At 42.8% G+C, this 22,798-nt stretch overlaps 1 protein-coding gene across 2 annotated transcripts in view; it reads left to right on the plus strand.

The window, feature by feature from the left end:
* Positions 1-4,471: 4,471 nt before the first annotated feature.
* tsc22d2 (TSC22 domain family 2) overlaps positions 4,472-22,798 on the plus strand; it is a 48,316-nt gene continuing 29,989 nt past the window's right edge. Inside the window, exon 1 of one of the 2 annotated variants that reach the window (XM_067416428.1) lies at positions 4,472-6,002. In XM_067416428.1, the coding sequence (XP_067272529.1) occupies positions 5,041-6,002 (962 nt within the window). In that variant the 5' untranslated portion in view covers positions 4,472-5,040. The remainder of the gene's footprint in view (positions 6,003-22,798) is intronic. The other variant, XM_067416429.1, reaches the window with a different exon arrangement.

A 22,798-nucleotide genomic window follows, 5' to 3' on the forward strand; every position in this document is an offset into this window, starting at 1 on the left:
CCTCCCTTATTGGCGCGAGGGCGGAGCCATCTGTCACTCACATGAGATCGACCAATCAAACCACAAGGACAAAATCGAGCTCCGCCCATTGATTTGGCCTAATAAATGACATCATTATGTAAATCAGCGGCCACACCCTACGTTTATTCGTGTTTGGGAAGCAGTTTCACGGCACATTATCTGTTTCATACATTATTTAATTTGGTTAAAGTGGGTTTCACATATCTGGACTCGCCTATTATGACCTCTTAAAGGAGTTTTCATCACAAAGCTTCTCAGCCACGCCCTGTCCTCGTGACCGCAGTGATTCAATTCAGATCAAACCTCAGGGACATTTGGGCTGAAATCAAGAACTATTTGCTTCAGTTGGAGTTGCCACACAGCTGGTTATTTTGGTACACAGCTGGATAGTGGAGATGGACATCAATCTCATGGAGTTCATGAACATATAGTTTGATGTCTTTGAAACACTGACTTTAATGAAACGTGATGTGCGACGTCACCACAAATATCCTAGCCTCTTCCGGCCTCTAGTGGACGAGTCCTGTAATGACACCATTAGAAACTCACATTTTCAAACATTTTATTTAATTAGTTATTTAAAAACAAAATTAAATATAGTAGATAGCTATTTGAAATTTACATTTATTCAGTAGACGTTTTATTAAATGTATATGTTTTATTAAAAAATAGTAATATCTCAAGCAACTCTTAATTGTATTTATGCTGCGCTGGCGACCTCTAGTGAATTAAACAGACAGTGCACCCAAAACTATGTGTTTACTTCATACAATAATTAATATCTACGGATTAACTTTAAAAATAAATAAATACTCCACACAAACACTGGCTTGCATAATAATTCCTTTATTTTCAATCTTATTTTCTGATCTGAGTGACACAAAAACTACCCAAACACTGGGTGGTTACGTATGACCCAACACAAAATCTTGTCAAAATATGTGAAATATAGTTCAAAAAATCATTTTATTTTAACACAGTTAGTTTTAGCGCTAGTTCAGCCAGAAATGTAAATAGTGTGATTAATTCCTCCTGTGGTTGGCCAGCCGTCAGACCTCCGCTCATCTTCACACACAGATGAAGATATTAGTGTTGAAATCCGATGGCTCCTTCATTCCTCGACATGAGGGTGAGGAATTAATGAAATAATGTTTTATTTTTGTCAGCACTGAGCCTGTAGTGATAGTGATCAGCATTAGTGCAGTGTCAGTGTGTGGTCAGCAGGGGTCTGTCCTGAGGGATTGGGGACAGCAGGCTCTGGTGCCGCACACACACTACACATATCGGCTCAGTTTACTTTAAAAATACGTCCAGTGGTTCCTCACAACTATATTGAGACATTTTTTACAAATGACAGTTTAGTGAACAAAAGAAATTCAAGTAAAGCTGGCACAATTTTTTTTTTAATAAATACAAACCATTTGAATTTGTCGCTGTTACATCGTATTTCTATGTGCAGTTTACTTATAATAATGTTATGTTACATTTATGAAAGTGTGTTATGTAAAGTGAACACATTTATCAATTTAATTTTCCTTTTAAAATATTTTTTCAATAACAACAAGCATATTTTTTGCAAAAATAACTCATTGGACAAACACAAATTTAACACACACACACACACACACACACACACACACACACACACACACACACACACACACACACACAGACACACACACACACTTCAGTGATGTCAGAGCAAATATTTCAAGTCGTTTTGACACATATTAATTAAGTGAACTTCATTTTTAAATATATTAGGTTGCTTGAACACAATATAATCCGCCAACGATGGTCATGTGACCGCGGTAACCCGTTTGCTTTCACCGGAGTAAGCTCATGAACGCCGTAAGCGTACACCGGTCGACACTGGGAGTTTTTTGCCTCTTCTCCTGATTTCGCGGAGCATGTAAACGCATTAACCTGCTTTCTGTAGGCTTATTGAAGTGCGCCTGTGCTGATTTTTTTTATCGCCGATGTCTCGTGATTTCAGCAGTTTGACACGCGATCCGAATCATGAATCAATTCGCTGATTCATAACCGTTTGAATCTTTATTTGAGGATTGAACACAAACCCGGAAGAGAAGCCAATGCTGAATAAAGTCGTAGTTTTTGTTATTTTTGGACCCAAATGTATTTCTGATGCTTCAAGAGACTCTAATTAACCCACTGATGTCTCATATGGACTACTGTGATGATGTTTTTATTCCCTTTCTGGACATGGACAGTATAGTGTGCATACACTTGCATACGCTCTCGGACTAAATATAAAATATCTTAAACTGTGTGTGAAGATGAGCGGAGGTCTTACGGGTGTGGAACGACATTAGGGAGAGGAGTTAATGACAGACATTTCATTTTTGGCTGAACTAACGCTTTAATGCATCCAGACAGAGCGAGCTAGCGTTTAACATGACATGAGGATATATAGCACAGACCCAGACTCTGTAAAGATGTGTTCTCATCTCGGTCAGCAGAAGCAGAAGAGGTTTAGTCAGACGCTGCATGAGGGATAACATGAGCCGTCAATCTCCCGCTGACACACTTTATTAACATCTAACATTCGAGAGTCAGATACGGAAGCATTACTACAAGGAAATAACCCGGTTTATTAATAAAGTCATATAAACGTGGTTTATTTGCGCTGTCAGTTTACTGGTGTGCATGTAAACGGGGAAACTGGTTATTAATAAGCTGATATTTGTGAGTTATCAGCCTATAGTGTGCATGTAAATGGGGAAACTGGGTTATTAATAAGCTGATATTTGTGAGTTATCAGCCTATAGTGTGCATGTAAATGTGCTCAGTGATTACTGAGCCGCAGTGAACCTGGCAAACTCTTCCCGTTTGGGTACATGTTGAGAAATTCCCTGCAAACCCTTCCTGCATCTCAGAGCAGCTAAAGCGATAAACAGCAGCTGTGTGAAGGCCTCGGCAGCACTGCTCTGAGAACAGCCAGCTACAATAACAAGCAGAACACAGTAAACACGCGTGTGTGTGTGGGGTCACTGCTGCGGGACTCTCTGAATGCCTGAGCAACTGCTGCGGATGCTTTCATGACATGAAGCGTCTTTGGGGATTGACTGAAGCAGTTTTGTGTAAACGCTTGGCGTCGCTTCTTTCAGTGCTACACACACACACACACACACACACACACACACACACACACACACACACACACACACTGCCCCTAAAGCTACCCATCACACACACACACACACACACACACACACACACACACACACACACACACACACACACACACACACACACACACACACACACACACACACACACTGCCCCTAAAGCTACCCATCACACACACACACACACACACACACACACACACACACACACTGCCCCTAAAGCTACACATCACACACACACACACACACACACACACACACACACACACACACACACACACACACACACACACACACACACACACACACACACACTGCCCCTAAAGCTACACATCACACACACACACACACACACACACACACACACACACACACACACACACGCACACACGCACACACGCACACACACACAGCCCCTAAACCTGTGACCACGAAAAAATGTTCGTGTCTGCATTCCTGCTCGCACCTGAGTGAACTGAACACACACAAACACTGAGTTAACATGACTTTAAGGGGAAATTAACAAACACATCTAAACGCATTAAATAACATCAGTGCGTTTAGGTTACTAGTCTTTTTGTGATGATGATAAAACGAGTGCAGATGAGGTCTGCTCTCTCTGTTAGAGCTAAAGTAAAGTATAATTTGTGTTTCCAGCATGACTAACAGAACACATATTTGTGTCCCGTCTGGCTTTCCACATTTACATAAACACGCACTAGAGTACAACGATTATATTATAATCTTATTTTACTTATATTAAACATTATATTATTATATTATTTATCATATTACTCACAGTATGTTTTTTTATTACTTATTATATTATTTATATTATATATTGTATTACTTATATTATTTATAGTATATTATATTATTTATATTTTGTTACTTATATTATTTATATTATATCACTATATATATATATATATATATATATATATATATATATATATATATATATATATATATATATATACACACATATACACACACACATAATATTATTATATTACTTATATTACATAATACATTTTTTATTATATTACTTATAATATAGGCTATATTATATTACATTTCTCCTGTGTACAGTGATTATATATTTTTTTATATTGTATTGTATTGTATTGTATTATATTATATATTTGATATTATATTTGGTGGATTGTAATCAGTGTATGAATAATAAGAGTCCCGGAGGAGTGTGTGAGGATCTGTATTTATGGCGTCTGAGTCCGCGATGACATTTATTTTGATAGGAGTCCAGGAATAATGCGCAGCGCTCGGTATTCCCGACTGACTTACGTACGCCGGAGCGCAGTGCACCCATAGTTCAGCGCGAGCGCTACGTAGCCATCTTGTGTAGAGCAGAGGAAGAGGAGCCGTTAGCTCGAGCTTTACTGACAGCCTGACAGACCCTCATCCTGCCCTCGACAGCCGGCGCGAACGCCACACACGCACCGTAAACATGGGCTATCGTGTGTCGGGGTGCATAACGCGCGTGTTTCGCGGAGGATACGAGCTCTTGAAGACGGGGGAGTGTTGAGAACGGACGCCGCCTCAGAGTCGAGTGAGTTCCGCGACCGGGGAGCTTCATTCGCGAGCGCGGCCTGAGGGAACTCTCACAGCCGGGCATGGCCTTCGCTTAGGCCGCGGAGAACACGGAGGATTAAACACACCTGGAGTACAGCTGTCATTGTGTTCGGAGCTTCATTTTTTTAAAGGATTAAAAGCGCTAGTAACGCCGCGATGAGGACGCGCGCGCGCTGACCGAGCGTTAGCGTGACGCTAACTGACAGTTGTTACACGCGCGTATAAACCGCGTTACTATACGCTCAAATCGTGCGCTGAAACACTCAAAGCAGACAAAATGTCTAAAATGCCGTCGAAAAAGAAGAGCTGCTTCCAGATCACGAGCGTCACGCAGGCGCAGGTGGCGGCGAACAGCATCGCGGACGACACCGAGAGCTTGGACGACCCGGACGAGTCCAGAACCGAGGACGCGTCCAAACCGGGCGACTTCGAGCCGGAGGCGTGTGACGTCAGTCTGTCGGACGAGCCCGAGCCTCCCGGTTCTGTGCAGGGGAACCCTAATGCCTGCGCCACCCCCGTGTCGTCATCGGTGAGCACCTGCAGCTCCCGTTTTAGGGTCATCAAACTGGATCACGGCACAGGTGAACCCTTTAAAAGAGGTAGGTGGACTTGCACCGAGTTCTATGAGCGCGATGCGGATGCTCGGACTGGGGAGGCCGTTAAACACGCGGGCGTCGCGGAGCTCGGCGCGGACCGGGATGGACCGGGAGGCTCGGTGGCCGCTCCTGGATCGACGCTTGCTGATCCACACACTGACAGTGGTTACGTCTCCGCTCCGTCAAACCCTCCCGCGGAGCTCCAGACGCAAGCCTTTGCCCTTTTGCACCAGGGATTAGGGCTGGTGGCCCAGAACCTTTTTGAACATGTCAAATCTCCCAGCTTGCCCTCTCAGCCGCTTTACCCGGCGCAGAACGCTGTAGCCCCGTGTAACCCGGCGGACTGTAGACCGCAGGTTCTGACCCAGGGCCCTTCTCAGCCGGGGCCGCTCCTTCAGCCAGCCGTAACCGTGTCTGTCCCCGCTGTGCCTGTTTTAATGCCCAGTGCCTCTAATGCCCCCCCGATGCCAAAGCAGAGCCAGCCTCAGGGCTTCTTGAGCCAGGCCGATGTGCTGCTCCACAGCTCCGTTCTCATGGGGAAGGATGCCCTCCGACCCCTGAACCCCGAGGGCCTGCAGCTTCACACACCTGGGGTCAGCAGCCTGTTTGGGATCGCCATTCCCATGGATGGGGATGAGGACAGGTAATCCGCTACCTCCGTGACGCGCTCCGGGCCGGTTCCGTGATGATGGTTTAACTAACTCAGGGTTACAGGATTAGTTTGGAGCTGGCAAAACCAAACCGATCTATTCAGGCTTTGATCCTGAGTTCAGGAGTTTAGCTGTGACATCAGTAGTCAACAGCCAATCACACGCTGTGACATCAGCAGTCAACAGCCAATCACATGCTGTGGCTCAACTGAAATTAATTTCTCTCTTCTGCAGATTATTACATCAATTTAAAAATATGAAGAATTTAAGCAAACTTACACAGCAAGAAGAAAAGATCTGTCTATAAAAGATGATGACTTAAAGGACAAATCTTGTACGCCAATGCAAGTAAAAGTTATGAAGTTAGTTTAGCTGATATAGAGAATTTAAACTCAGTAAACTTCTTTTTTAAAATAGCTTTATTGATTGATTTTAAAGCTTATTTGTATGACTTGATATAGGCTATTTATATGAATTTTTAAAAAGTGCTTATTAATGATTGATAAACTAAAATTAAGGGTTTAATTACGTAAATTATATCTAAACCATTCAAAACTATTATTATAAATATAAGCATTGTTAAAAGCCAGACGCTTTAAGGCCTTTGCACGCTGAGTCCGTAATTCGTATGCAAAATTTATGCACGTCAAAAAATAAATGTGACCTCACGTTATGTCAGTCACGCTTGCACACTGCCTCCGAAACTTTCGTCCGTCAGAACCGATTTTCTGCGTTTTCGCATCCGTAAAAACGCATTTTGAGAGACGTTTTGACAACTCAGAGCCACCATACATATTATATCACAGCTATAATTATAGCACATCAAGTCTCTGTAAAGCAGTGTGTGTGTGTGTGTGTGTGTGTGTGTGTGTGTGGGATCAATTGATTCAGGGAAATTAGTGGTCTTCTTTTTAATATGTGGCTCCAGTATCTCCTCAGGACAAATCATCCTCACTAGACGTCACTTTGTCTTGTTTTGTGGTCTTCCCCCGTAACGCATTCATTAATCTGCATCGGACTCAGTGTGAAAGGTCTCTGTGCGTGACGAATTTTTCAGATCACGAATACGAAAAAATGCATGCGAAACTATTGGACTCGGTGTGCAAAGACTTTAGTCTTTAAAAACCATTTGCTATGTCGTGACCTTAAATGTGGAGCAGAAGCAGGGGGCGTGGCTTTATTACATCAGAGGCGTGTCCTTTTACTCACAGCTGATTGGCTCAGTTTGAGATCTCTAATCCAGAACATAACCTGGAGCAGGTCGGTTACTATGGCGATGAACTCCGCTAAAAGCCAAACCACTTTAATGGTACCGAAAACTTCAACAAGCTTCAACAAATCTGGCTAAATGGCACGTTATTCACCACAGGGTTTACGCAGGTCTTAATTCGACCTTTCACAATCTTACATTGGAGCATAAAATATTAAATTCAATATCACAGCATTTAAATTACATTTTATAATGTAATTAACTGTGTTTTGCTGAAAGTCACAAATTTGTCAAATTTTGTGTTCGTAAAAGATGATCATTTGTAACAAATAGAACTTGCATCTTAACTAATGCATGAAAAAAACGATGAGGTAATAATAATAAACTAATAAAAATAAGCGGACCGAAACCCCATCCGAGCTCAACCCTCCAGTGCTGCTATCCAGTGGGAACATTAGGGAATGGAGGCATTATAAATATCAATCACACGTTTGCAGAACATAAATAAAATAGCAAACGCTTGTCTTTTAGCTCATGCCTAATTCTCTCTACACGTCGTTAACTCTGTCAGCCGTATCGGATGAGTCTGACCTGCTCAAACTTTGGATGAATAAATCAACAGTGGGTCCGACTCTTAAAGGGCCAGCTCACCCTTTAATGAGAACCCTGGGATCATGCCCTCGCCCCAGTGTTGCTCAAACCCGTCAGACTTAACGTCCTCATATAAAGCCGTGCAGTCTCTTCATCCGGAATAATCGGCTCTATCCCTATGGATCAGTTTCTCTTTAGGAACTTTCTGAAGCGTAAAGTTGCTTAGCCTGTCACTGGAGGACAGAAATCTCTCGTTTCATTACAAATATCTTAATTTGTGTTCAGAAGATCAACAAGACACATTTAATCTGACAGTGCAAGCAGAGTCCAGAACAATCAGAACAGAATAAAGCATAAATACATAAACAAAGGCCCTAAAGTCAATTTCATGCACTGCAGAAAATGATGTTCCTCCTCAGAAATATCTAAACATCTTTAAATCAAGACACATTTACTGGAGATACAAAAAAAGTGTTGTTCTCTGAGAGGTTTTTTTTTTTTTTTGCGGTGACGGCGGTGACGATCTCAGACCGGCGGTAGGCGTCACGTGACCGCAGTGTTGCGGTAAAACGGTAACCAGCCCTAGGACACGCGTGAGTACGGAAGAATCATGTAAACCCAGTGTGGTAAAGTGTGGCATTAGATCAGAATATATGAATGGGAGAACGTACACACCTAAATTAACCATCTCTTAAACATTTACTAATTTCCCTAAACACTTTCGATTGGTTTCGTGAACATTGTTATTAAACATGGATCTGTATTTTCAATGAAAGGGCTTGTTTCCGCTATTGTTGGCTCGTGTTGTAAATCACTGTGTGCCGGTGTGATGAGACGGATTCGCCTCGGATATACACGCTTACATTTTAAGATTATTTGAGTGTTTTCATTGGCTGTGTTGACATTTCTGCCTTTATAACTGAGGGCATTATAATCAGAGGAAGGTTAAGTTTAAAATAAACGTGTAAATGTAATATTTTTATCCTGGTCCCTATTTTAAATAGGTCATAAAAATCAATAAAGTCGATGTGGACCGTTATGAAACACTTACCAGTTTTCAGCCGCCCGTCCCTAGGCATGACTTCTTCAGCTGAATGAAGGAGAGTTTTAAGAGCACATTGCAGATGTGTGTGCTTGTTTTAATTGTGTAAAATCTCTTTCACAAGATTTTGTGTAAAATGAAACTGTGATGAGATCTGATCTCACTAACAGTCTCTCTAACACAACTCATGAGCGTCTATACAATTCGAGATCATACTGACATATTCCCTTCAGTTTATTCTCACCGTTCCTTTCATTGGTCTTCAGTTTACAGTCGTAACACCTGCGGAAACCTCTGCTATGATCTGTTGAGAACAGGTCCTGTTGCAGGAGTTTGTGTTCCCCAAACCTGTCCCGGAGGCCGTTAGCACATGTGGGATGATTTGCACACCTGACCGATTATAATCCAGCTCATTTACATCCCAAAACGGCTTCCAGGAACGCTCCGCTTCAGTGCAAAATACTTCCATAGGGAAATTGTGTCCCCCTCTGGCTTTCTGCTAAATGTAGTTAATTAAATCCCTCTTCCAGATGTTTAGAGCCCAACCGCCCCATCGTGAGGAGATGGGAGTGATTTAGCTGGACACCAGTGGTTCTGGACACTTGGGTTGAGGAGATGGGAGTGATTTAGCTGGACACCAGTGGTTCTGGACACTTGGGTTGAGGAGATGGGAGTGATTTACCTGGGCCTGGACCCTTGGGTTGAGGAGATGGGAGTGATTTAGCTGGGCCTGGACCCTTGGGTTGAGGAGATGGGAGTGATTTAGCTGGGCCTGGACACGGGTTGAGGAGATGGGAGTGATTTAGCTGGGCCTGGACACGGGTTGAGGAGATGGGAGTGATTTAGCTGGGCCTGGACCCTTGGGTTGAGGAGCTGGGAGTGATTTAGCTGGGCCTGGACCCTTGGGTTGAGGAGATGGGAGTGATTTAGCTGGGCCTGGACCCTTGGGTTGAGGAGATGGGAGTGATTTAGCTGGGCCTGGACCCTTGGGTTGAGGAGATGGGAGTGATTTAGCTGGGCCTGGACCCTTGGGTTGGGTCTTCGAGTGGGGTTTGTAGCGCTTACATTTTTTTGATTGATTCCTTTTTTATTTTATTTCCCCAATTCAGTTTTTTTGACCGACTTAATCAAAAAGCATGTCTAAAAATAATAATAGGGCTGTCACGAGACGAGATTTAACTTTTTTTTTCTTACAGATTTTTAAGAAATCCTCAATGACGAATGACTAGAAAAATAGTTGCATGTGGATTTGAAATGTTTTAACTAATCAATGTCATTTCATTTCTACTTTCCGAGTATGAATTATCATACAGTAAACGACAACAGCACTGTAAAGGTTTCGCACAAACTCAGGAGCTCAGAACTGCCACATGAGCTTCATTGGACCTCCTAAAGCCCCTTTCACACTGCACGTCGGACCCGCAATATTCCCGGAGCATTGCCGGGTCGCCTTCTGTGTGAAAGCAACCACGTCCCGGGATTGATTACCGAATTGAACCCGGGTCGGGGACCTAGTAATATTGCGGGGTTCGACCCGGGACGAGCGCTGTGTGAACAAAAGCCGAAACTAATGCCGCAACGTGTACGTAGTTATCGTGCGACTCCTAGAGCTTGTTTTTTGAATAACACAACCCTGCAGTGCCAGAAGAGCTCGTCGCTGTTTTAAACGCAGAGAGTGTTCGGATACAAAAGAAACTAAAATTAAACAAGCAGAAATGAGCGCAAACTGGACACAAGTCTAGACCACGGAGCTCCTTACTATCCGCGCTGAAGCGGAGATCGCTCGCCGTTATACGTCACATCCGGATGTCATGTGTCAACTCGACCCGGGACCGTTACGGGTTTTGTGTGAAAGCGCACATATTACGGTATTTCGCTGGCAGTGAGAATGAGCCAAATCTACCAATCCTCCGCTGCGGTCTAGTCCAAACACACACTCCTAACACACACTCCTAACACTAGGGGAGTAACGATTCACTCGTTTTCTCGATGCATCGATCACAAATGCACAAATAAGATGTAATGAGATGATATTATATGTAGTTTAAACTTGACGCTGTAGATGAACTCCCTGACAGAGTCGTCAGGTAATCCGTCGTCACAATAAAGACGTAACTTCACATGAATGAAACAGGACAGCCGTGAATGAGAGCATATTAGTAAAAGCACTGAATTTCTTTCTTTCTGTGTGTTTATGCTCAGTCGTGTTCAGCCGGTCACTCACTGAGTTGTTGCTCCGGCATATAGGCTAGTAACCGAATGTAAACAAGACCGACTCGTTTAAAACTCCTAATTAGGGGCCAAGCACCGAAGGTGCGAAGGCACCTATTGAAACCGTTAGTGTTCCTTTTCTTCCTTTCTTCCTTTTGACCCCTAAAGGCTAGAAACAACATTCTCTTTTCCTCTGATTCCTTGGCTCAAGCCGATTCTATATAGCATTTTGAATTTTCTGAAAAACCTACTTTTTCAAACTCCTAGGCCGTTTCTCCGATTTTCACCAAAATTGAAACAGATCATCTTCAGACCATGCCGACAAAAAATCTTGCAAATCATGTAGATTCGTCAAATCGTTTTCGATAGATGCGCAAAAACATTTTACGTAACGTTTGCAAAAACACACTTAAGGCAATATCTCCGCAACACTTTATCGTATTCAAACCAAACTTGGTACATGTCATCACAAGCATAACCTGAGGCAACATGCAGCGTTTCGGCGCAGCGCCACCTACTGGTCCGGAGATATGAAAAATGCCTATTTTTGATTATAACTTCTGAACCGTTTATCCAAAAATCAATTTCTCATTAGATTCAGGGCGTCATGCCGAGTCGACTGATATCTGATTTTACCATGTCGGCCATTTTGGATGTCGGCCATTTTGAATTATGTGCTAAAAAGCTGTATTTTATGAATGCATGAACGGATTGTTACGAAACTCGGTATGGGTCATCACCACGATGCCCTGAAGTAGCCTGAGAAGTTTCGAAACAGCGCCACTTAGTGGAGTGCAGCGTTGTTTTTCTTCAAACGCTTATAACTTTGGGTATGAGTGAAATTTTTTGATGGGAGTATGTTTTTTGGTCTCCTGAATCCTTGCCGAGTCCAACGATATCAGACTTGCCAGGTTTCGGCATATGGTTTGTGTAGTGTTGTTATTTAGCGCTTAAAAAACATTTGCTGATATCTTGGAAACCGCTAGTCCGATCGAGACGAAACCAGCGCCAGAAGTTCGGAAACATAGGTCGATAGCTACACGCTAATGCCCAAATCTCAAAATATTGATAGTAAGGGGTAGTAAAATCCAATCAAAGTCAGGTGTCAGTCATTTCTTATGTGTTTTTTCACATAAATGTCTATAACTTCAAAACAAAATGAGATATTTTCACCGAACTTGACACACATATGTATGGGCTCACTATGAGGACACACACAAAAATTGGTGGGATTGTGCCTCTTGGTGGCGCTATAATAGAACAAAACATGAAATTCCCATTGACTTCAATGCAGTATTATGGTTTAAAATGCTAATGCTATAATTTACGAATGCATGAGCGCATCGTTACAAAACTCGGTATGTGTCTTCTGCTCCATGCCCTGAAGATACTCATAAAGTTTCGGAGCAGCGCCACCTTGTGGTCAAAAGTTGTAAGTAAATGTACAGAAATGCGAATAACTTTTGATTAAATTAACCCATTGTAATGAAACTGGTCATAATATATTAATTGGCTCATGCCGAGAACATGGATACCAATTTTGCCATATTTTGCAAACCTATCTGTCCTCCATCTTGTTGTTTGTTAAAAACCTACTTTTTCAAACTCATCCTAGACCGTTTGTCCGATATTCACCTAAATTGATCCGTATCGTCTTCAGACCATGCTGACAAATAGTTATGGATTTCATGTTGATAGACAAAACAGTTTTCATATACCACTGCAACAGAGTTGAGCCATGATGCAAAAATTACTCTTGAGGCTGTATCTCTGCAATGCTTTGACATGTTGACACCAAACTTTGCATGTGTCATTGTCTCCTCAATCTGACTACACCACATCAGTTTCGTAACAGTGCCACCTATTGGTCGAAAGTGATAAACCATTAAACCATTATTATTGACTGTATTTAAAATTGTACAGCTATTTTGCCTAAAATCAACTTAAGTCTTTAATGGCTCATTGTTGCAGTTGGTTTGAGACTTCCAGCCATGCTGGCATGTCTTGTCTTCTTCTTTGCGCTTGGCCCCAATAATGGCTGCTTGCAGCTATAATTATATTAACGTCTGCTATATAACATTTATATAATAAATATCTCATTAATTACAGCTCCGTGGTAATGTATTATTAGGCCTATCTCCGCGAGACGTGTGAGTTAAACGCAGAGATGAAAACAGCGCTGTCGTCAGCATTTCATAGACATACACAAACATTAATTTTGATACCGTACTAGATGAGGAAGAAGAAGAAACAAACCCGCGAATACATCACAGCCATTTTAATTCCAGAGAATATTCACTCTTTAGTCTATTAAACACATAAACCTTTCAAAACTGTAGTTTAAAATGAATGCTTATATTTGTAGTTATGGGGAGTTGATAGACTCAACTCTCATTTATGTTCTCCATTTGAAAATATTAGACTGCACTGTATTTGAAAAAAAGCAAACATTTTCAGACTGTTTATTGATGTAAATGTCTTTTGTTCTGTAAGTGAGTGAATCTGCAAAAATTACAGTGTTTAAAAAGCTGAGTTCAGTGCTGTTGCTGTAATTGTAACAAACAGAAATAACACAATACCTAAATATCGGTTCTATGTATCGGTTATCGGCACATAAACATGCAAATTATCGGTTATAAAAAATCAATATCGGTCGATCACTAGTTTGAAAGTCTCTAGGTTAACATAAATGCAGATATAGGTGTAAATATTGCACCTGTCACAGAATGAAATGCGGCGTTCGTCATCGCTGCTGTAGATCAGAGGAAAGGCATGCCACCTCACAATCCTGGAGGGATCTGTTAGCAGAGGTGTCCGAGCTATGCGTCTCAGAAATGGCCTACATGCAAATCACATTTCTCAGATGCGTTACACCTCGAGCGTAGTGTGTGTGTGGGAAATTAAAACATTCCTTCACAGAGTCACGCAGAACATGTCTTTTGCAGTTTAATATTCACAGACGCTGGCCCCATTCTGCGTTATGCCGTAAATGGGTGAATGACGGATAAGGGTTCAAAAATAATAATAATAAAACGGGCAAAAATATATATATTTTGAGGCCTTTCTGTGCTTATTGTAGTGTTGTGTGATTGGCGCAATAACATATACTCGTTTTAAGAGTGTAATTAATCATTTTCTGGGTGAATCGGGTCTTTTTCCTCATGAAAATGTAATTTATGGGTTAAATGTGTGCCATTGTGGCATATTAAAATGCACTGAGATTAGTGCTCGGAAAACTTTTTTTTGTGATCAAATTTTTATTGAGTTACAGAATATTAATGTACAAAAATAAAGTCAAAATAAACCTAATTCTGAACACTTTTTTCCATTGCCCTCCCATAATCCCAAGGCGACCGACAACCCCCCCGCACATTCCCAAGGCGGAAAACATTTTGATATTAATAACAATTACTATATTCAATTTAAGATTTCATATCGGCTTAGGCTAATTTTTGGCTGATGAGAACGCAAAAATCAGAACCAAAGCGAACAAAATGTTTTCCAATAACTCAAAAAAAGACAGACTTGTGTCTGACACATGTAGCGCCTCTCTAGCGTGCTTAACTATAACGAGAGGTGGCTATCCTGAGTTCTTTAACTAGCTGTACTATCCAATAAGTGAGGTTTCACTAATAAACGTATAAATGTTTAACTTGTGTGTGTGTATTTACTTACTTATTATGTTAAATACTTTTCCCCTTTAAATCACTATTTAAACAGTAATATTTACACTTGAACAGGAAATTAAATGCCTTGGACTTACTTTTATCCTATAAACACTTTCACATTTAGTCCAAATATACTCTTTTTCTGAAATAACTTAAAATATCAAAAGAATCAGAAACTGCAACTGTTTTATAAAAAAGTAAAACAGGATTTACTTAGGAAATGTTAGATATGTTCTGTCAAAATCACTTTTCAGATCACAAATGCATTAAAATTCACATTGAAAACATAAGGGCCCAAAAAAAGAAAATAGCCGGCAAATCCCTAGCTTAATATTCAAATACACGTCAAATGTTCAAATGATGCAGGCCTGAATGTAGCTTGGGTGCGTTGTAGCCTTAAACCAAATGGCTGCTTCACCACACAGGCCAAACAAAAAAATACGGTACCTTTTACTCAATGTGAATGTAACCTCCCTCGCACAGGATCAAAGGCGTCAGCAGCAGAAGGCAGAACGAGAAGATTCACGCTGAAGAGAAAAGTCTGAAGAGAAGATGCACATGACGATCTCAGCAAAGTCCACCACTCGATAGCACTATCCGGCTCCGTCAGGGTCTTTGATCTTCATCGGTCGCACAGTTCAACACGGGCTTTACTAATCGAGGTCGCTGGTCGCTAACTTGTCAGCAAAGTCCATGCACAAACACTAGTCACTTAATCAGCGGCTAATTTAAACTTACTTCTGTCTTACAGTGATGAGTTTACCACTCACACAGACGGAACTATCACCACTCACGTTCTAAGAGTCCTTGTGGAACCCTCTCACTCACACAGTGCGATACATTCCCCCACAACAGTCTTTTCTTTACCGCAAACAAAACCACCTGCGTTCGTCTCTCTCTTCCTTGTCCCTTGACCTCTACTCTCATTGGCTCATACACATACTCGCAGAAATAAAATAACTTAACAAAGCATTTGTGTAACTTTATATTCCTATTTTTACAGGCATGTTTTAAAGTATTTTCACATATTATTACTCAACAAATATTTAACATTTTAAATGCTGTATTAGTAAACCATGAACATTAACCAATATGCATTTTTCTCATTGAGCAAAATCATAACTTCGTCACTGGTCAATGAATCTTAACTTTTTTTTTCCCCTGGTATTCTATTTATTAAACTATGAAATTATTTATTCAACTTGTATATCTTATACTAATAAATATATTTCAACAGGGTTACACCCTCCCCCTTTTAAATGTCTGCGTGTCCTCATCAGACACCAATAAACTATCAAAGGAGTCCTAATGGCATAATAACTAATGTATCTAGTGATTTCCTATTTTAATGACTATCCCTCTGTGTACTATGGTCAAAGGCTCATCTCTTGATTTACCAGGCTCATCATAGGTAAGTCTAATAGTTGGCTTGGCAGTTCTCTTAGGTCTAGGCTCAAAGCTGGGCTGCCTTTTCACCTCCTGGACCTCAGATACTCCTTCAGACTCCGATCCAGCTTCACTTGTATCTTCCCGAGCTACTTCCGTATCACACTCATGCTCAGGTTCGGGGTCAGAGTTGTGGTCAACTTCTTCTGAGTCTGGATCATTTCCAGGAACATGTTCGGGTCTAGGGTAATTTCCCTGTTCATCTTCTAACTCAGATACAGGCCTGGCAGGATTTAGCACCCTTGGGACAAGCTCTCTCCAACTGACACAGTGAGGAACATAATACTCCATGTCAGAGGACGAATCAGAAAACTCCTGTGACTCTTGAGTTTTTGGTTGTGAGTCACTTTGACTTCTTTTTTGAGTGTCTGCTCTGGTCTTGGGTTTCTTAGGCGGAGCAGAATCCTGGTCAGTGCATGGTATTCTCACCAGCTGTCCAATCGGAAGAAGGTGGTCTCTGTGCATAGTCTTGGTTCCTAGCCTTCCATCCTCCCGCTTGATCTTGAACACTGGTAGGTTTGGCATCTTTCCCACGACAACATACGGATCAGGACTCCACTTGCTTTCTAGTTTGTGCTTGCCTCTCAGGCCTAGATTCCGAAGCAGTACTCTGTCGCCGATCTCAATGGACTGAAAGGTAACTCTGCGATCGTACAACCTCTTATTTCTCTGGTGCCGTTTGTCTGCGGCATCAGAGGCTAACTTGTAGGCTTGCTTCAAGTCTTCCTTTAGCTTTGTTACATATCGGGTGTGAGACACCTCTTCTATGCCATCAGGGGATGTTCCAAAGCACAAATCAACAGGAAGTCTCGCCTCTCTGCCAAACATTAGACGGTACGGCGAGTACCCTGTGGCATCACACTTGGTGCTGTTGTAAGCATGGACCAAGTGTGGCACATGTTGACTCCACGTACGCTGCTTTTCTCGGCCTAACGTACCTAGCATCGATAGCAGAGTTCTGTTGAACCGCTCCGGCTGCGGGTCTCCTTGCGGATGATACGGCGTGGTCCGCGACTTTCGTATCCCCATCAAGGTCAACAGTTCTCGGATCAAACGGCTCTCAAAATCTCTTCCTTGATCCGAATGGATCCTTGAAGGCAGTCCATAATGTATGAAATATTTCTCAATCAGGACCTTTGCCACAACATGGGCCTTCTGGCTTTTAGTGGGGAAAGCCTGAGCATATCTCGTAAAGTGATCCGTTACAACCAACACATTACTTATGCCTTTAGAGTCAGGCTCCATGGAAAGAAAGTCCATGCACACTAAATCCATGGGTCCATGGCTTACAATCTGGTGCAACGGAGCAGCTCTCTGTATTGGGGTCTTGTGCGTGACACACTCCCCACAGTTCTTGATATATTCTTCCACTTGCATCGACATCCTAGGCCAAAAGAATCTACTTCGGAGCAGGTCAACGGTTCTTTCGTGTCCCAGGTGTCCCAGGTCATCATGCATTGCCTTCATAACCATCTCTCGGAACTCTCTCGGCAGGAGGAGTTGACTGATCACCTCTCCGGATGGTCTTTTGCTATACCGATACAGTAATCCATCTTTCATTTCCAGCTTTCCAGCTTCCCTTTTCAATCTGGACAATTCAGGATTCATGGTCCCCTCCTCTTGCCAACGCCCATGCTTGACTGCTTGTATGGCCGGTCCAATGGCTTCATCCTCTTCTTGGGCTTTCCTGAGACTCCGTTTTGACATGAGTTCCAGCGACTTTAACTCCAGGTGTGTGGGAAAAGCATACAGGTCAGGCACACAGTGGGGAGATGCTCCGAGCTGAGCAACACAGACAGATGTACTGCATGCAGACTCTGAAACGCAGATTCCTTGACATATGGATTTCACTCCAGACTGAGGTATAGTCACCCAGCCATTGCCATCCTCCTCCGGCATGTTCCTTGACAACAGGTCGGCATCAATGTTCTGTCGGCCTGGGCGATACTGCACATCAAATTCATACGTCGATAGGGCAGCTAGCCAGCGATGCCCCACCGCATTAAGCTTGGCTGTGGACAGCACGTATGTAAGCGGGTTGTTGTCAGTACGTACGGTGAATCTTGCACCATACAAATAGTCGTGGAATTTGTCGACTACTGCCCACTTGAGTGACAAGAATTCCAGCTGATGTATGGGGTAGTTTCTCTCTGCAGAGCTCAGTTTTCGGCTTGCAAAGGCAACTGGTCTCAGGCCTTCAGGATGTTCTTGGTAAATAACAGCACCCAGACCCTTCAAGCTGGCATCCACATGCAGGATGTATGGATGTGTTGGATTGGCAAAGGCCAGGACAGGCGCATGTGTCAGACAGTATATTATGTGATGAAATGCATCTGTACCGGATTTGTCCCATCTTTCCCCGAACGGCGCCGATTCTTTCAAGTAGACTTTGTTCACATTGTGGGTGTCCTTACTTCTCTTCTGAGTTGGAGCATACCCCTTTGTGAGTTCAGTCAACGGTCTAACAATTTCAGAATAGTTCTGAATAAATCGGCGGTAATAACCACAAAATCCTAGGAAAGATTGTAACGTCTTCAGATTTGTTGGCATGGGCCATGTAGTGACTGCCTCAATCTTGTTTGGATCAGGGGCAACTCCATCCGAAGACACGATGTGGCCCAGGTACTTGACCCTTGGCAGACATATTTGGCACTTGTCCACTGAAAGTTTCAGCCCAACTTCACCGAGACGATCTAGGACCTTAAGCAGTCTCTCTTCGTGTTCCTCAAGAGTTTTTCCAAACACTATAACATCGTCCAGGTACACCAGTACTTGTAAGAGGTTCATGTCACCGACAGCCTTTTCCATCAACCTTTGAAAGGTTGCTGGTGCCCCGGTAATGCCTTGAGGCATTCGTTCAAACTGGAAAAATCCTAACGGACAAATGAATGCCGTTTTCTCTTTGTCCTCTTCGGACATAGCTATCTGATAGTAGCCCGAGCGCAAATCCAGTACAGAAAACCACTGACTCCCTGTTAATGCATTCAAAGCATCTTCAATGCATGGTGTTGTGTACTGGTCAGGTATGGTGCGGCTATTCAACAGTCGGTAATCTATACACATCCTAATAGCCCCAGTCTTCTTTCTGACTACAACTATAGGGGATGCATAGGGGCTTCGCGACTCTGTTATGATTCCGGCCTGCAGCAATTCTTGTAAATGCTTTCTCACATCTTCGATATCTGCAGGGGCTAATCGGCGTGATCGTTGACGGAAAGGGCGGGAATCAGAAAGTCGAATTCTGTGCTCTACTCCTCTTGCTAATCCCACGTCCCACTCGTGCATTGAGAATACATGAGACTTCTGAGCTAGTTTCTTACGTAATCTGTTCTTCCATTGTTCTGAGATAGGAGAGTCCCCAAAGTTGATCATGCTCTCATCAAAGTCAGAGGAAGCAGTCTCCTTAGGGGGAATCGTCGCAACTGAATCAATGTGGTACACACATCCAATCACTGTTCCCACCGGTATGGAAGTTTCTCTTGAAGAGTCATTTTTTAGTTGTATTCTCAAACTGTTGACATCCAATGCCCCACTGGGCACAACCATGGGATGAAAAATCACATCAGCAGGTAAGGCAGCTGCTGGTGAGGAGTCTATCATCAGGATTTCTTGAGCAACAGGTTCCTTCAGCTCGACTTTGCACACAACCTGAGTCTCACCATCTGGGGGTAAGACTAAGGGACCAGGACCCATCCATCGGACACAACCAGCTTCCTCCTCTTGGACTGGAACCGCACCACCCTGTAGAGCAGTTTGATCTTCCTCAACATGAACACGAAGGCCTAGTGTTCGGGTGACATCAATGCCATTATCTTTGCATTGATTCACCAAACGTCTAACATGGCTTGCATTCGTGCCCACGATGACCGACGTCTCATCTTCAGTCCTTGGATTAGGACATATGAGAGCTAGGACAGTTACAGTCTGACTGGTTCCTAACACCTCAGCTGGATATTCCACATCAACCACCACGTAGCCACGGTAAGGGTAACTAGCTCCAGACTCACTTAAACCCCACAGGGAAAGACCAGCTACTGGCTGAATGGGGATCTCAGACAAGTGCTTCAGGTACCAAGGTTCAAAAATGATCGTCACCTGAGAGCCACTATCTAATAGAGCAGTGCAGGGTTGTCCATTAACCTTCAGTGGCACCAGGCTAGGCGGCCCAACTAAACCTTCAGGAATAAGCACACCATCCGGCATGTCAGCTGTATTTTTCTCAACAGAACAGTTAACAGCATTGGTGGAGGCATCACTTGACGGCTGGTTGTTCTTGGACAGTTTCAAAGCTTGGATAAGTCTCTTGATAACTTTAGCCTGGTTTTCTGGGCTTTGGCACTTCCTTGCGAAATGCCCATTCTCACCACATCGATAACAGAAGGGTTCCTCCGATACTTTCAATGATCGCTGTGGGGAACTGGCTACTGGTTTCGAGGTATTCACAGCTGAAATGGCAGCTTGAGGTTCAGTTACTTTATTGGTTACCTTCTGTTGCAAGCGCTTCATTTGTTTTTTCAAAGCCGTTATCTCACTGTCTGAACTGCACTCACTGCATACTATATTTGAGGGAATTTTCTCACTGCTAACTGATGGGTTGTGGGCTGGCTTAGACACGACAGCAGCAACCAAGGCTTTAAGTTCTTTAATTTCAGACTTCAAGGTCTGAATCTCCGTCTGTTTCACCTCAGCATTCTGCCTTACATTTCCACTTTGCACGACAGGAGTAATCTTCTTTCGTGAGGCCTCATATTCCTCTTCTGTTCGAATCTCTTTTAAAAGCTGGAGAAAAGTCGGGGGATTTGCTCTCCTCTCTCTCAATCGAAGGTTAACTAACATCAGATCAGAGGTTATCGAACCACGTAACAATTGGTCAAGTCTTGCTCTATCTGCACATCTAAGGGGGAGACCATCTCTCTGCACAACCCTATTCAACGACTGTTCGAGACGTCTGAGGAAGTCAGACAGCTTCTCACCTGGTTGTTGCTGCAGTAGGCGAAATGCAAAATACAACTCTTCTCCTGACTCTGCTGTCCCAAAAGCATGCTCCAGGGCCTCTAAACAGTCTTCGGGGCTCACATCAGGATCACTGGCTCGTACTGCCTTTACAATGTCAAGTGCCGGGCCTCTGAGACTTTCCATTAGTCTCCGCCTCTTCTCTTTGTGAGAACAGTCACACTCTTCCACCATGAGCCGTGCTTGACCCAACCAGTGGTCGAACTGCTCTTCTCCAGCTGGGGTGGGCAACAACCCAGAAAAAGTTCGTAGGCGGCGATAACTTCCATGCTCACTTGATGACTTGGATGTCTTGTCAAGTAAATCACTCACAGCTCGCAGGATTGCCTCTGTGGACTTGGCAGCAGCTTTATCTTCAGGGAACAATGTGCGAAGGTCTTCAGCATGTCTATCTGAAGCTGGTTGCGTTCCGGACATATCAACTTGTGTACTGGCTTGTGTAGCTGCATCAGCTATGATTACCGACCATGGGCTTCCACCATCAATAGGAAACACTTCAAAGGGAACAATTTCGCCTTTTACTACTTCCTTACATTCACACAAGACCAAGTATTGGTTTAGTTGGTTGTTGAAAATTCGACCTCTGACTCGCACTCGTCCCAAGCACTTCACAGTTTGCATTGTCTTTTCAATTGCACTTATGTCTACATCATCTCGGATGAGCACCATGACTGCATGAGCCTCGTCTAATGCCTCCCCGCGGCACCAGCCTTTTAATTCTGTTGCTAGCTGTTTCATGGGTTCCATATTGGCTTATCAAATAGCACTATGTAAAGCTTCAGAAGGCTAATTTTCAATAAAAAATAAATAAAATTAAAATAAAACGAGAAACCCACTCTAATTATCCCAGCGGTGCCTCCATTTTATGTAGCGCCTCTCTAGCGTGCTTAACTATAACGAGAGGTGGCTATCCTGAGTTCTTTAACTAGCTGTACTATCCAATAAGTGAGGTTTCACTAATAAACGTATAAATGTTTAACTTGTGTGTGTGTATTTACTTACTTATTATGTTAAATACTTTTCCCCTTTAAATCACTATTTAAACAGTAATATTTACACTTGAACAGGAAATTAAATGCCTTGGACTTACTTTTATCCTATAAACACTTTCACATTTAGTCCAAATATACTCTTTTTCTGAAATAACTTAAAATATCAAAAGAATCAGAAACTGCAACTGTTTTATAAAAAAGTAAAACAGGATTTACTTAGGAAATGTTAGATATGTTCTGTCAAAATCACTTTTCAGATCACAAATGCATTAAAATTCACATTGAAAACATAAGGGCCCAAAAAAAGAAAATAGCCGGCAAATCCCTAGCTTAATATTCAAATACACGTCAAATGTTCAAATGATGCAGGCCTGAATGTAGCTTGGGTGCGTTGTAGCCTTAAACCAAATGGCTGCTTCACCACACAGGCCAAACAAAAAAATACGGTACCTTTTACTCAATGTGAATGTAACCTCCCTCGCACAGGATCAAAGGCGTCAGCAGCAGAAGGCAGAACGAGAAGATTCACGCTGAAGAGAAAAGTCTGAAGAGAAGATGCACATGACGATCTCAGCAAAGTCCACCACTCGATAGCACTATCCGGCTCCGTCAGGGT

Source organism: Pseudorasbora parva, chromosome 14 (assembly GCF_024679245.1).
Source record: "Pseudorasbora parva isolate DD20220531a chromosome 14, ASM2467924v1, whole genome shotgun sequence".
Classification (NCBI taxonomy): Eukaryota; Metazoa; Chordata; class Actinopteri; order Cypriniformes; family Gobionidae; genus Pseudorasbora; species Pseudorasbora parva.